Raw genomic sequence first — 15,708 nt, 5'->3', positions numbered from 1 at the left:
GTGGTGCACGTCATGGGTGGATAATGAGTGTAATGGTGCATGAAATGAGTGCAAGAAATCTGGTGCATGAAGGGGACAAGGGTGATTATGCATGGCATGGGTGGAAATGTGAGTAAGTGGTAAATCAATGAGTGTAAGAAGGTGAAAGGATATTGTGCACATGGTAGACAAAGGAAAGGAAGTGGAATGATGCAACAAATGAGTCAATGGAGGGAACATGGATGATGATGCACGGCATAGGAATCCAAAGGGAGTGCAATGGTGGTGCACGGCAATGATGGAAAGGTGAATGGTGGAGTGACACCCCTTTGTGGCTGAGCTCTTTGTCCTTTTTACATTAATTCTTCTTTCTCTTCAACACATTCCTAGCCTCTTTAGTCTTCAATTTCGTCCATCGACCTTGCTCCATGCATGTGCTATCCATTCCAAGCCCAAAACTGCTCCAAAATGCATCTTATTGCTTTATAAGGCCTATGGACCTACAAACACACGAAAATAGCTTAAAATACATAATTAACTAAGAAATAACAACGTAAATGCATGAGAACAAGCTAACTCAGTCGCATAAATATGCTCCTATCAATGACCAAAAGCCTTGAGCATTGAAAGAAATTAGATTGAGACTATTAAGGATCGAATAGCAAAAAGCCTTGAACATCATATACTACATTCACGTCTGAATGTTATCCTTCAAACGCAATTATTTTTTTCAACACAATAGAACTCATCCAATATGCATTACACAAGACAGGGAACTTGAATACTAATATGACCATTAGAAGAGCGTCCAACCATTAAAGATACTTTTAATAAATAAGCATACTGTCTACAAACTATCAACCACATTACACTGGCCAATTCCAATTGCTCAATGGTAGTCGTGAGAAAAAAGCATAATCCCAATAACATGACCGAACATTTTTGTTGAAATAATCATAGAGATGATCTACAATCTTAATCGGATTGGAGTGACCACAATAGAATGAATTTGTAACAAGTTCTCTCATGAAGAACGATGCTATAATATTGAATGAAACCAATATAAAGTTGCTTAAAGAATTACAAGACAAAATTAGTTAAAAGAGAACAATATACCAAATTACAAATAATAGGGCTGGACTAATACCAGATTTTTTGCCTTCCACGATGGCATGCTTCTGAGAGGGAATGACTCGCTTGATGACACCTACCCTCGTCTTTGCCTCTAGTGGATACTACAAAATCTTATGTTATACTTAATAGAAGTATAAAATAAACTCCTAGTGTTTGTTTAATCTATCGTTTTGGCAGGATACACATTATATAAAACTAGTTTCAACAATCCAACCGGCAAACTTGTTTGTATATACTCTCATATAGCATATATCAAAATCGCAAACAACAAACATTTAGAGATTAGGTAACAGAACGAAATTTTCGACGGTGATTAATGAAAAATCACGATTTAACGGTTATTTTAGCTTCGATTTTGATATTTTTTACAACTACACTCCTCGGCCCTATAAGCATACAATGAACTAATTTGATCTTCAATTTAAAATATTTACATTAGTGGATACCACACAATCTAATATTTTTTCTAGTCAATGATCTTTTTCAACGACAACTATATGCCCTCATAAATAAATATCTATTTTCGAGAGCCATTGGTTGCCCTCGAAAATAGATGGTTATTTTTTACGGCCTCTACTTCCTCTTGCAAATACAAAATCACTTCCGAGAACAAATAATCATCATTGAAAATAGGGAAATTACTACCGACGACCACTTGTTGCCCTCGGAAATAAGCAATTACTTCTGACAACTAAAACATGCCCTTGGAAAAAATAATACTATTACCGACAAAAATAAGTTTCGTCGTAAATAAATGTGGCGCCAAATTTTTCCTCCAAAAAATAGCTATTTCCAACGGCGAAGGAACCCTTTTCCAAGGGCATTTTGGGTGTTGACAGTAGTAAACCTCTTATCGACATATTTCTGACGGAGCATAATTTTTGGTCGGAAATAGCTGTTTTTACGAGTGTATTTGTAGGTCCTCAGAAAATGTTAGTAGCAAATGACCATTTTTTTTGTAGCGATAATGTTATGAATGGAACTATTGGAAGTGATGATGGTAAGAAGAAGAGTAGAAGTGAGAGGCCAAAAGAGCCATGGAAAGGAGAGTATGCCAAGAGCATTTTGTATGCAGGTCTTGATGCCATCATCACCTCCTTCTCTCTCATTTCTTCCATCTGTGCTAGTCGTATCTCCTCCGGTAATTAACTATCTCGTTATCCTTCTTTCTTCTTTCATTTTAATTTCATAAACGTATGTATCCAAAGAAAATGTGTAAAACGCATGCTTGGTTTTTTTTCCTATGACCTTTAGAATTGCTTGTATAATCGACATTGTTGATTTGATGAATTGTCATTTGATTCTCTAAGCACTTGTTCATTTGTCATAGATAATCACGCGACACGACAAATAATGACATGGTTGAATACAACTGGTTGTAGCCAAGAATTATACTTAAAGAGTTAGAGGTACTGACAAATCCATTAGTACTCCTGAAGTTTTCTCAAATTTTATTTAGTGTTTTACAACTCAAGAAAGGATTACGAAATCAGAAGCCAGGTGAAATAACATCTTTCTAGTGTGGAACTGGAACATACACACACACACACACCCCCCAAGGTGACTACAGTAATTAATTAATTAGCATCTTTATTCATCTCTAACTACTGTGTTTTGTAGTGGATGTGTTGGTGCTTGGATTTGCAAACCTTGTGGCAGATGGAATATCGATGGGGTTTGGAGATTTTACATCTAGCAGCAGTGAAAAGGAAGTGGCCTCTAAAGAAAGAGCGGTAACTGAATGAGATGTCAGTAATCGGAATGGCCCCGAGCTAATGGAGTTGCTCCAAAAGTATCAAGAACTCGGGATGGACGTTGATGATGCCGCCACAGTATGCCTGCCCTTCCTGCATAATCTAAAGCAAATGCTTAATTTGTGCTAAGGACTAAATATATGAAGTTGCTCATTACTTTGTACTAGGTTGTGAGCATTTTTGCAAAATACAATAATATCTTGGTGCGCGAGAAGATGGTCGCTCATTCCGTTTACAAACAACGATTCCGTTACGTTTGTTGGTGCTTGTGTCCTGTCTGCAATTGCCCTCCCGCTTCTTGGGATTGCCAAGGCCAAGATTGCAGGCCAGAACTATGCATTCTCTGTGGCGGTTAATCTCTTCAATGGCGCCATTGCTGCGGCCGCTGAGTATGCAGTAGGGTGGACACTTACGAATGTAGCTGGCCTAGAAGCCTGAAGACAGCACACAAGAAAAGAAAGGCTGCTTCGTTTGAACAAATTTGGAGGCCCTTTGTGGGGGCTATGAATATATATATGTACGGCCTCCCTGAATATTTAGGGTGTGTGTGGAAACTTTTCGGCAACCTCACTTACCGCCGGCCTTATTTTGAATGACGATGTGCCAGCCTACTTGTACCGTGAGCTAGATTTTTGACTTGTCGTATAACTATGAACTACAAAGTTGCCATGAAAGTCTAGAGCTACAGTAGCGACGGTCCATGGTGGCTGTGTTGCTGCATTGTGGGTACCTAGTGCATCAACAACCAACAGCCACCCATGCGCATGGTTGGTGGCAGTTGGCTCGCACCACATTGTGGGCGGTACGCGCATCAAAACAGCCACCCACGTGCATGGACGATTGTCAGGCACCAAAACCGCCATAATTTGTTATTTTCATTTCACTGTGGAATAACATGTCTCTAAGTTTTACATAGATTAGTAACCAAAAGAAGTTGGGAAGCAAAACTTTGGCAACTAATTGGATGCGGGAAACAAATAATGACTAGCATGCACCAAAAAGAATAATTACAAGCACTAGCCGGTTCAGAAAGCACTTGTAGGCTTCTAGCTGTGTATGAACATCCCAAATCGGAAACTAAGGCTTGCATGATATAACACACAGTCAGTTCCCTTCGCTGAGGGCTAATTGCAGGGCGTGTTCTGCTTCCTTGAGGAACAGTCGAGTGAGTTGCTTCTGCTCACGTCTATAAATTATACTAGACCACACGTTTCGAGTCATCGACTTGTGTTGTGCAATGCCGTCGGTCACTCCGCTGCAGCCACCAACAGAAGAAGGAAATCCAAGATTAACACAAACATATTGAGTTTTTCAATAGGCAAAACGCACGAGAAGATGAATATGTTGCAGAAATGCGGAAGCTTGCCAGATAGGCTCCATGACACGGTAACAAGATTTCGTAGTTTGTAAGAGTAAGCATATAACTTGTTAAGAGCTCCTACTTCTAAACAACGCATGAAAAACTTCGAATTTGAAAGGCTCCTTCTCGTGTTACAACAGGAAATCAGTTCAATGATATTAGTAGGATTTTTGCTCTATCATATCCTAGAATTTGAATGACATCAGAAGAATTTTTTCAGGAGAAATTAGGTTCCCATCCTTCTTTTTTCAACTCCATTGATTGAAACCTTGTTCCTTTTCAAATTTTAATCAACGTCCTTGGTTTTAATAAACATCATTAATTATTTCAATAATTAAATATTTTACATATCAAGTTAATTAAATTTTATTTCTAAATTATTCATTTAGTGTTAGAAACGTTACATTTGATATAATGGCTAAATTTTGTATCATATACTTTTATTTTTAGTTTGTACCCATTTTAATTTGCAACCCTTTTTTAAAATTGTGCCGATTTTCTATTTAGTTTTAGTTTGTACCCATATATTAATTTCTTTTTGTGTCCATATTTTTCAAACTTTTATTTGTACTCATATTTTTTTGACCTTTTATTTGTACCCATTTGTCTTTAAAAATGTACCATTTTGTTATTTGTAAAATGCACCCCATTTTTTTTTTTTTTGTAAGTACCATCTCTTTTGTGTAAAATGTACCCGTTGTATAAAACGTATCACCTTTTTTTGTATAAAATGTACCAACTTTTTGTATGTAAAATGCATCATATAAAAATTACCAATTTTTTGTACGTAAAATGTCATTAATATAAGTTGTTGATGCACAAAACCGGAGGTCTTGGAATAACGTAAATCCGACCGTGAATCTGCATGTAATATAAATGACACAAGATGTATCGTGGTTCACCCCAAGGTTTGGGCTACGTCCACATTGAATATGTATTTCTCTGAGAGTATTTGTGAGAGAAGGAGCTCTGTAAATGAAGAGCTTTGAGAGGGGGTGAGAGGCTTAGGGTTTGTGAGGGTGAGGAGGCCCTTTTATAGAATAAGGGCTCCTCCCCTAATTACATATTTGCCCCCTTCCTTTATTACATAATTACATTTAAGTCCCTCGAGTATTAATACGAGGTCTAAATACGAGGCCCTAAATATGGTATAAACAGTAGTCCCCCAAGTCTTCAGTCAAGAAAGTCTTTTGGCTGGAGACTTGAAATTCAGTCCATGTGTGGGCCGAAGTAACTAGATGCTGTTCTTGAACTGATGTTCGATATAAGGTAGTGCTCAATCTGAAATGACGCTCAACTAGAAGTAGCACACGCTGCGAGGCTGCTCGGCTCGTGGCTTATGTTGCCTTGGTTAGCTCGGCTTGCGGCGTTTGAAGGTGAGGGAGTCCCTTTTATAGAATAAGGGCTCGCTCCTCAATACATAAATAATGGGCTAGAGTTGATGCTGGCGGCGAGGCGGTTGCTCAGCTGGCGGCGTTGCTCTCTAATAAAGGTGAGGGAGTCCCTTTTATAAAATAAGGGATCGTTCCTCAGTACATGAATAATGGATGCTCTTTAATGAAAGTGAGGGAGTTCCTTTTATGGAATAAGGGCTCGCTCCTCAATACATAAATAATGGGCTAAGTCCCCCAAGTATTTTTCATGAGGCCCAGTTGAGGCCCAATATATGGTACATAATGTAGTCCCTCAAGTCTTCGGTCAATAGAGTCTGTTGGCCGGAGACTTCAAATTGAATCCATGTATGGCCCGAAGTGCGGTTGTTCGGGGGCGGTATTTGTATACCCTGCACTGAAGCTTTGTAGGTGAAGCTTTGAAGCTAGAGCTCTGTAAATGAAGCTTTCGAAGCTGATTGACATGAGTGATGCTCATGAATGTTTATGTTGATTGACATGAGTGATGCTCATGGATGTTGTCATGAGTGATGCTCATGAATGTTGACATGAATGATGCTCATGAATGTTTATGTATGATTGTCATGAGTGATGCTCATGAATGTTTATGTATGAAATGACATGAGTAATGCTCATGTATAATTTGGAGTACTGGGCGTACTTTTGATCACCTGGATGGTGGCATGAAGGAGAGTACGGGTTGTACATTTCATCACCTGGTTGGTGGCATGAATGGTTAGTTGTCAAATTAGAGTACGGGTTGTACATCTCATCACCGGGTTGGTGGCATGAATGGCTAGTTGCCAAATGATATTAGAGTACGGGTTGTACATTTCATCACCTGTTTGGTGGTAATAGCGGCAGGTTGCCAAATAATTTTGGAGTACTGGGCGTACTTTTGATCACTTGGTTGGTGGCATGAAGGAGAGTGCAGGTTGTACATTTCATCACCTGGTTGGTGGCATGAATGACTAGTTGCCAAATGATATTAGAGTACGGGTTGTACATTTCATCACCTAGTTGGTGACATGAATGGCTAGTTGCCAAATGATATTAGAGTACGGATTGTACATTTCATCACCTGGTTGGTGGCATGAATGACTAGTTGCCAAATGATATTAGAGTACGGGTTGTACATTTCATCACCTAGTTGGTGACATGAATGGCTAGTTGCCAAATGATATTAGAGTACGGGTTGTACATTTCATCACCTAATTGGTGACATGAATGGCTAGTTGCCAAATAATATTAGAGTACGGGTTGTACATTTCATCACCTAGTTGGTGGTAATAGCGGCGGGTTGTCGAATAATTGTGGAGTACTTGGCGTACTTTTGATGACCTGGTTGGTGCTATTTCAGGCTTATGGGCATTCGTCCTCCACACAACATTCCAGCCCATTATTTTGGGCTTTTCCTTTTTTTTTTTTGTTTTTACACCCTCTGATGGGATTTATACAGATGTTTCCAAAAAATAAGGAAAATAAATTACATCATTTCGATAGGGTGTTTATTCCTTGTTTTTGCAGTGTCCCATGTGCTTCCCTTTTGCTTTGTCTTTTCACTTTCTTTTTTTATTTTTCTGCGTGGGCGCAATGGAATTCGATCTGAATCTGCTAAATGATATTGCTTTTGTCAGTGCTTTTGCTTTTCTTCTTTGTGAGCACATGACCCTCTATGACTGCACCACTTTTTCTTTTTCTCCACCTACCGACATCTTTTTCCTCCACCCACAGATGGCTGTTTTCTTTTATATATATATATATATATATATATATATATATATATATATATATATATATTATATTGCAGCAACCTCGGGAGCATCAACAACATCAAAAGAGCATCAAAACAAAGTTGCATGCGAACCGTGTCGCCGGAGCTCCTTGGAAACGTCGAGTAATGGCAGAGGAGGACAGCGACTCGGAGATTCTCTCCCATCGCCGGAGTTCAGCTGGCTGATTTGTGCATCATGAATAGAAACAGAAACGCCGTCCTGCTTTTTTAAATTAAATTCACACTTGCTTTCCTTCTTCGTCTGACTCTAACTCCCTTCCTTGTCCTTTCTTTGTGGATGCTTCTCTATGGCGAGAACCCTAAAAACCCAAAACTCTGACTCCCTTCGATTGCTACTTACAAAACTCTCAAGAGCATCGAAGTCGACATCGGAATTCAGGCAGGAAAAGTTTAGTATTTCCATTGATGTGAAATTTTCAGGGAAGCAGCTTAACCAGTCCACTTTTATCATCGATGTCGTTTTCCTGTATGTCGAGCTCAGTCAAATTCTTGCAGTCAAAGGCAATGGCTTCAAGGCCATCGGTGTTGAACCCGTCACAGTGTCATCATTTTCAGCCTCAGCTTCTCGAGCTGCGGGTATTCGGCGACGAACACCTCCAGCCATGGCCGAACGTTGCCGCCCCAATTCGAAGGCACCAGATTGAAGTCTGAGAATAAACATTTGTTTAGGCCAAGGAAAAAACCTGCTGTTTGATTTGAACTGATCTCTGAACCGAGGAGAAAAGAGGATCCACGTGTCATAGCTGTAGAGGTCGTTAATTTTGATGAGAGCAGTAGCAGAGAGATTCTGCAGAGATGGAGACGAAGCTCATTCTTCTCTGGATGCTGTTACTCAAACCCCTCTTCCTCAATGTCTTACCGCCCTTCTCCAGCCGCGAAATGTGGTGCTCCAGCTCCTTGTTCTGCGTCCGGAGTTCCAAAATTACATCTCTGCCCTCGTCGGGGTTCTCTTTGCTCACCACCTCCGCCTTGATCGGTGAGAGCTTGAGCCTGAGCTTCTTCTCTGCTCTGAGCTTCTCGAGCCGCTCGAACTTGTGCTTCTCGTTAAGCAGCACGTTCTCATACCTCTGCTTCTCGCTTCAGTTCCGTTTCTCTCGTCGATAATGCCTGTTCGACTCGACTATTGTACGACAGATGTTAAGTGAGGTGCCAATGTGTGGCGAACTCTCGTACGGAGCAAGTTGTTGTACGACGGGATGAGAAAGAGCGAGGAATGAGAAGAAGATTCTGGGAGAGGGACAAGATAGAGAGAGGAGAGATTTGATTCCTCTTCCCTCGCTCATCCGTACACTTTCGTCGAAATTTCAAAAAAATTACACGATCTGCCACTGCCTGATCTGAAAAATTGAAAATCTCGCAGGAGGGAGAAAAAGAGGAAGGGGACGATCGGGGAACCAGAAAACTCCTTCTGCAGCGAAATCAATGGAAACCTTAACGATTTGCAGGCAGAAGCTGAAATTTGGAAATTTTGCAGGTTTAAAGAAGGAGAGAAGATGACTGGCGATGAGAGCAGAGACGGAGACAGCGAAGAGTGTAAAGCAATGGTTCGGTGGAGAAACCGGAGGTGCAGCTGATTCGGATAGGGATTCTTTTCTCCTTGTTTTGCTCCCCTCACAATCAGTATCATCATATTCACCTGACCGATTCCTTTTTCTTCTGTTCTCTTCCTTCTTTTCTTTTTCCATTAGCTATTTCTCTTTCAATCTTTTGTAATGACGTTTTTTAGAACCTCTCTGACAAGTTACCCATTTAACAAAGGCTGTTTGTTTTCTCCATCTCTAGTTTTCCTATCTAGGAAGTAGTAGTTGCAGAGAGATTAATTGTGAATTAGAGAGAGAGAGAAAGAGAGAGAGTGAAGGGAGGAGACAGAGATTTGGATCTTTCTGTTTCTGGGTTTTTGGGTGGATTTTGCAGATTCACAGTGGTGAGATTTGATGAAAAAAATGAAAGAAAACCGACATAGTTTTTTGTATCGATTCCCACAGACGGCGCCAAATGTTGATGCACAAAACCGGAGATCTTAGAACAACGTAAATCCGACCGTGAATCTGCATGTAATATAAATGACACAAGATGTATCGTGGTTCACCCCAAGGTTTGGGCTACGTCCACATTGAATATGTATTTCTCTGAGAGTATTTGTGAGAGGAGCTCTGTAAATGAAGAGCTTTGAGAGGGGGTGAGAGGCTTAGGGTTTGTGAGGGTGAGGAGGCCCTTTTATAGAATAAGGGCTCCTCCCCTAATTACATATTTGCCCCCTTCCTTTATTACATAATTACATTTAAGTTCCTCGAGTATTAATACGAGGTCTAAATACGAGGCCCTAAATATGGTATAAACATAAGTAATGACAAATCATGGGTTTTATTTAAGTATAATTTCTTTTAATATTTTCAACAAATTATGGATTTTATTTAAAATCTCATTAATATAAATAACTACAAATATCAAATTTTAATTTAAAAATTATAATAACCTACATAGAAATGCATTATTGCATTAATTTCAGAGACTTCAATAAAAAATCGAAAACCAATAAGGTTTCAATCAAAGAACGTTGATAAATAGGGTCCGCATCTAAAGTCACCCAATTTTTACCATCCTCAATCGATAAACATGGTGCAGCTTAAGTTTTCATGAACACCGAAATAAAATTTGGCGAAGATGGTACCTTAAATTGTTTTCGTTCTGCTGGTTCGCACTTTCAGTAATACTTGTCTTTTCAAGCAAAATGGTGTCGCTGTCCTCTGTACCAGAAGACTCTTGAAGATCCGTCATCCTTGCGTGTTGGAAATCCGGTTAGGCAACTAATAATACAACTCTTCTGAAAGTAGCATGTATATAGGCATGCGGATTGAGAAGTTGATCTTAATACATTGCTAAATAACACATGGTTCCTACTAGTTACCTCATGTTAAGAAGATCAACGAGTATTTGCAAAGCTCCGGAATCACCACAAGCTTCCCATACTGCTGCTTGAACTTCTGAATCAGATGGTTGCCTCCCCTCTCTTGATTGTACAAGCTTCAAGATAAAATAAATTTAATTAGGATATTAATCAGGGAAGTAAATGATTCGAAACAGATGTGCATTGCAACTTCAGGCCGATTGAAACGATATTAAGTATATAATTAGACACTTGACAGGTAGTATACACCATGACTAAAAAGTTAAAAACTCAAAATGGCAAAGGTATTTGATGGAAGGAAATACATAGCTGCAGAACTGTTACCTCTTCCAGCAGCGATGAAACCTGAAATAGCTCATCCTCCATCATGGCTATCGTCCTCAAGGCTGTCAAAAAGCTTTCAGGAAAAACCAACCTGCGTGAGTACGATGGCATCTTTCGCTGACCACTCCAACTATAGCTGCATACATCGTCGTGTTTGCACTTCTCACTTCCTTCAGTATTTGAGTTGCCTACTGGGAAAAAGCCATGATCCAGTAAACTTCTAGGTAACAGACACCTCATTTCAGCTTTCTGTGAACAACCAGGTTTATGAATAATGAAGCAAAATTTGCATTGGAAATAACCAAAAAGAATAAGAAATATTTCCGTGTATGCCATTAAATTTACAATCACGTTACTTATTTTCTTTCTTAATGAAATTCAGAAACAGACAATAGCTGACCTGTGCTTCGAGAAGCTGTGCTTTCGAGTCAGCAAAGGGAACATTTTGAATGGCTTCTACTGGATAATGAACCTGAATAAATCAAATAGAGTCAAATTTAAGTTTCTCTGGATATTTAAGACATTATTACTATTGTGAATGAGTAATTTAAGAAACCAATGAGCATTCAATACAAGTCACAAGATATTCCAACATAGAGGTATTACCATGAGATAGTCATCTGGATTACCATCAAGGACAAAACCATACAGATAAAGTAGTTCCTGCATCAAACACAGACAAGGGCTTGGACTCAGAAAGTTGATCGAGCTTTTTAAATGATAAAATGGATCAGGAAAATAAGATATGGGATAGCAAAGAAAAAGTAGTTTCTTCAATTTAAACTAGAAAAAAGAGATTTCTGAACAAATAAACAATGATGGCACGCCAAAACTAAGTGAAATCAGTTGGACTCATAGGCCTAAGTAAGAATGTATGCTCAATGCATGAAAATGTTGACATTCAATGCAATACAGGCAACCATTTTGAAGAGATTATGTTAAGTTACTAGGATGAAGGCCGAGTCTGGTGGCACCTGTTAGGAGGTATGCAGAGTACGAGAACTACAATGTTAAAAGTAACTTTGGTATCAGAAACAAAGGAAAAAAATTAGAGAGACCAGAGTGTACCTCGTTCCCTTTGCTACCATAACTTATGGAAATTTCTGCGTCAACCTGCAAGGGTTGTCCAGCTTTCCAATTGAAGAGAGAGAATATCATGGTAAGTAAAACAGCCTAGCTAATTAGACCAAAGAACAGAAATGAAAACAAGTATAATTATCCCTGAAACCCAAGAAATCAAGTATAGTAACAAGTCATAGAAACTGTCACATTTACATACTTTTATGTGATGAGATTAAAACTCTGCTAAATATAAAAAGATAAAAGAAGTGACAACAAGTACTGCAAAAATTCAATAGCAACAGTCACGATGAGATAAACTTGTGTTATGAAACTAATACAAGATATTATGAGTGTAATTAAATACGCTGTTGCTTTTCAGCTAGAAAAGGAAAAGGGAAAAAGGAGAAACTGATGTTAAGAGAATGCTACCAGAGAGAAGATACATAGAATTAGGAACTCCAGTTATCGATCCAGTTTCATCAACTTCCCATGTTGCTGCTGCCTTTATATCTGAAGAGCCACATATTTCAGCAAGGTTTACAGAATAAAGACTCTCCAAACGCTTGATAAGCAACTGGCATACCATGGTTGCAAAAGTCAATGCCAGGAACAAGACCCTCAACCCAGACAGTCTCTTTTTGTTTAGGTGTGGATGTTGCTTTACTAACTGGAATATCAACCCCTTCAACATGACATCCTAAATAGAGAAATCACTAATGTTGGAATAAACAGAAATATTTTGTATCAACAAATACCAAATCAAGCACCTAGTACACACTAATAAAGTATATCTGAAGGTTTGGCATGAGAAATTAGTGGCGGGAAAAAATTGACTTAACCTGTTTCATCTTTGCCATTAACCAACTCTTCTTTGCAAATATTAGTAGAAACCTCAATATTTTTGTCATCTGAAGCACTGTCTTCTTGAATTTTGGGAAATACATAAGAATATGGAAGGGGAATGTTTAAAGCACGGGTCCAAAACAGAGAATTTGCCCTAGCATGACAGCAATTGTAAAACATAAGGAACAAAGTCTAAAGCACCATGAAGACATTATTAAGGAGAGGATTCAATTTTAAAAATCATTAGATTATTTGCAAAGATGGCACCTACCAGAGGAAATCTTCAAAGCACACATCTCTGAAAAAGAAAGAACACGTATTGTATAGGATCAGTAATTAATCATAGTAAATTCTTAGGATGCATATAACTTATTCAAATGTCTATCCTTCTGAATGTTGTTCTACATGCAATTTTACATAGCTTCTTACAAGAGTATACGCCTCATTCACTTGTAACATAATGACAATGGAATGCAAAATAGCAAGAAAGAATTGGACGGTCTGCCATAAGATACCATATTTCAAGAGTCTGACCATTAAAGAGATGATCAATTCATATGACCGTAGCATAAGCATGCAGACACCAGAATACTAAATGATGAAAAAACTATGAAACTTCATAGGTCCACCAACTGGATAGATTTCATGATAAATTGCGGTCTACATTCTAATAGTCTTATATAACCAAATAATGTTTTCCAGTTGACCAAACTTTCACAACATTTCAACAGCTGCTATATATTTGTTGATCCAATACTAGTTAGGAAATAGTCACAAGACTGGGCATGACAAGCACCACAAAAAAAGAATGGAACTAATTATTTCTAAACCAATCATTCGTATCATACGCTACATCTGTGATTTCTAAAATATATTTACACACCTTTCCAAATCCCTGTCCAGAGTTAACAGTTTCTTCACCAGAGCCTTCAGTTTATTATCATATAAAGACACCAAGCTTTTCTTCTGTAAGATAAACCCATCCTTGGTCAGATATATTACTACTTAAACCCTATTTGACAGAACTATATATCAAAATTGACATCTAGATACTTTGTAAAACCATATAAATCAAACAAAACTTTGGCATGCTTGCTGGGAAGCCAAATGAGCTTAGATTGAAAAAGTTGTGAAACCATATATATATATATAATTTCCAGCATGAACATCAATACAAATTTAACCTAAAATCCCAACAAATGATATCACCAATATCACAAAAATTAAACTCCAACTTAAAAGTCCGCTGCACACCTGAATACTAGTTAAAAATTAAAAGCATATGCTGGCATGTCAGAAGCAAATTTTTCTAAAACATATTGTACATATTATCTATACCTTTCACCATCTTAGAAGAACCATAACAAGCCATCATTGAATGGAGTTTCCCACGTCAGATGGCATGTGTATATACAACCTACATTTGACTATTTAAATATGTTGGCCAGATGCCCAAAAAATCTTTTACCTGCAGTTCTGTTGCTCGATACAATGTTGTCCCTTTTAGCTCCAAGAGCTCATCATCAGTAAACCAAAGTGGATTGCCAAAAGTGGTCGGAAGCATATCAAGGTACCTGATGTTATCTTCCACCCAAGAGAAGCTTAACTACCAAAGAAGTGAGAAATTTTGGTATTGATAATTCAACAAAATGAAATCTATACATACGGTTTCCAAGAAGAATTCTTGCGGAGGCGCTCCACTGTGAGATATAAGATCATCAAGAACCTATCATCTACATCTCCTTCTTCAAACATTGCTCTACATTCTGGTCCAAGAAGAGGGTCTTGCAAAACTCTCATCGGAGTTATTGCTAGATCTAGAGGAACAACTAATAGAACCCCTGATATTTATTTCCCAAAATAAATCAAAATTATGCTCCAAATATAAGATTGTTACAACTCAGAATCTCCCACATTAAAAAAGAAAAACAGAATATCCCAAACTGGTGTATGAATTTTCAGGACCAACCCCTTAAAAGGTGGTTTTATTAGGACACATGACAAATCTATTTGTACCCAAGATTCTTATTTAGGGGTGGACTTGAACGGTTTGGCTGAATAAGGAAGTTAAAGAAATGAAGCAGCCCATGGGGGGTACGCATATGCCCAAGAGACTTTCTCAGGTTTCCAAATTACAGTACTTAAGCTGCTGAGAAGATTGCAAAAAAAAATTACGAAAAAATCTTGTATAACTAAAATGCACAAATGTGAGTGGCTGTTTACCTCGGTACTAAATGTGAATGGCTGTTTACCTAAGTAGTTATGGTAATCAATACATTTCAATCATATTCAATCCTTTCGTTATATCTATAATTAAACTAGACAAAGAACAAGATAAATCAGGAACAATTACTGTTTGACACAAAATATAGTATGTAAATAACCCATATATTTATATCCAGTTGCTTGAGTTACCTGCCTTTTGTTCGGGTTAAGAAATCAAGTCCATGTTTGCTCAACTTATCAAATTGCCCAAAATTCGAGCATAAGTTCGAGTTGATAAGGTTTGTCCAACCCAAGAAACCCATAAAATCGAGTTGTTCGGTTTATTTTGCCCTTATGGTTTTCAAAGAATGCAGCTTCTGACACTCAAAACATAGATAAACAAAAACCCAATTAACTTATCCCTAAAAGGAAGAAGTGGGTTACCATCAGAAACATCATTAGCCGAAAAAATGCCAAACCCTTTGTTGGAATCGGAGTAGTTGATCTTGCACCCGCGTAGCTCCGCTCCATTAACCTGAATTCGAAAACCCAAATAATAAAAAACAAAACCCAGTTGCACTATTGATTAGTGAATGATTTCACATAGGAAAATGTAAGAACCTGTAACCAGTGGAGGAATCGTTCGAGCTTGGCCTCTTCCTGTGAGCTTGTCGCCATTGCTCTGTGTGTGTTAATGCGAGAGGGAGAGTGAGGTTTAGCGAAATAGCAGCTTCAAGTGTTTCTGTATCTTTTGTCTAAAGAAATGCTTATAGGTCACGTGCCGATGAATTGTTGCTAAAGACTAAATTTTTAAACAAAATTTATAAATTAAAGGATGTGTTACATAAGAAATAAGCACGTTAATTAATATTTAAATAATAATTTAAGAGTAATGCTAAGGTTTAGTGACACATCCTTTAATCTTTCTGGCATTACTCATAATCTAATTATCA

The 15,708-nt window shown here is 38.2% G+C and overlaps 1 protein-coding gene across 2 annotated transcripts; it reads right to left on the bottom strand.

Moving 5' to 3' along the window:
* Window positions 1–3,725: 3,725 nt before the first annotated feature.
* Window positions 3,726–15,519, bottom strand: LOC126629972 (ribosomal lysine N-methyltransferase set10). Of its 2 annotated transcripts, XM_050300143.1 has the most exons (16): window positions 15,377–15,519; window positions 15,200–15,290; window positions 14,217–14,391; window positions 14,019–14,124; window positions 13,434–13,516; window positions 12,822–12,848; window positions 12,547–12,704; window positions 12,291–12,404; window positions 12,137–12,217; window positions 11,714–11,775; window positions 11,252–11,308; window positions 11,046–11,117; window positions 10,646–10,894; window positions 10,322–10,437; window positions 10,085–10,192; window positions 3,726–4,122 (listed from the first exon to the last, which is right to left on the bottom strand). In XM_050300143.1, exons 1-16 carry the CDS (start codon window positions 15,431–15,433, stop codon window positions 3,972–3,974), a joined length of 1,707 nt encoding a protein of 568 aa, XP_050156100.1. In that variant the 5' UTR covers window positions 15,434–15,519; the 3' UTR covers window positions 3,726–3,971. The 2 variants fall into 2 exon arrangements, with proteins under 2 accessions (XP_050156100.1, XP_050156101.1); XM_050300144.1 differs by lacking the exons at window positions 15,200–15,290; window positions 15,377–15,519 and having other exon boundaries at window positions 14,019–14,134; window positions 14,217–14,361.
* Window positions 15,520–15,708: the final 189 nt, after the last annotated feature.

This window comes from Malus sylvestris, chromosome 7, assembly GCF_916048215.2.
Source record: "Malus sylvestris chromosome 7, drMalSylv7.2, whole genome shotgun sequence".
Classification (NCBI taxonomy): Eukaryota; Viridiplantae; Streptophyta; class Magnoliopsida; order Rosales; family Rosaceae; genus Malus; species Malus sylvestris.
The sequence above is the reverse complement of the archived record's forward strand: the minus strand, read 5'-3'. Positions and strand labels throughout refer to the sequence as shown.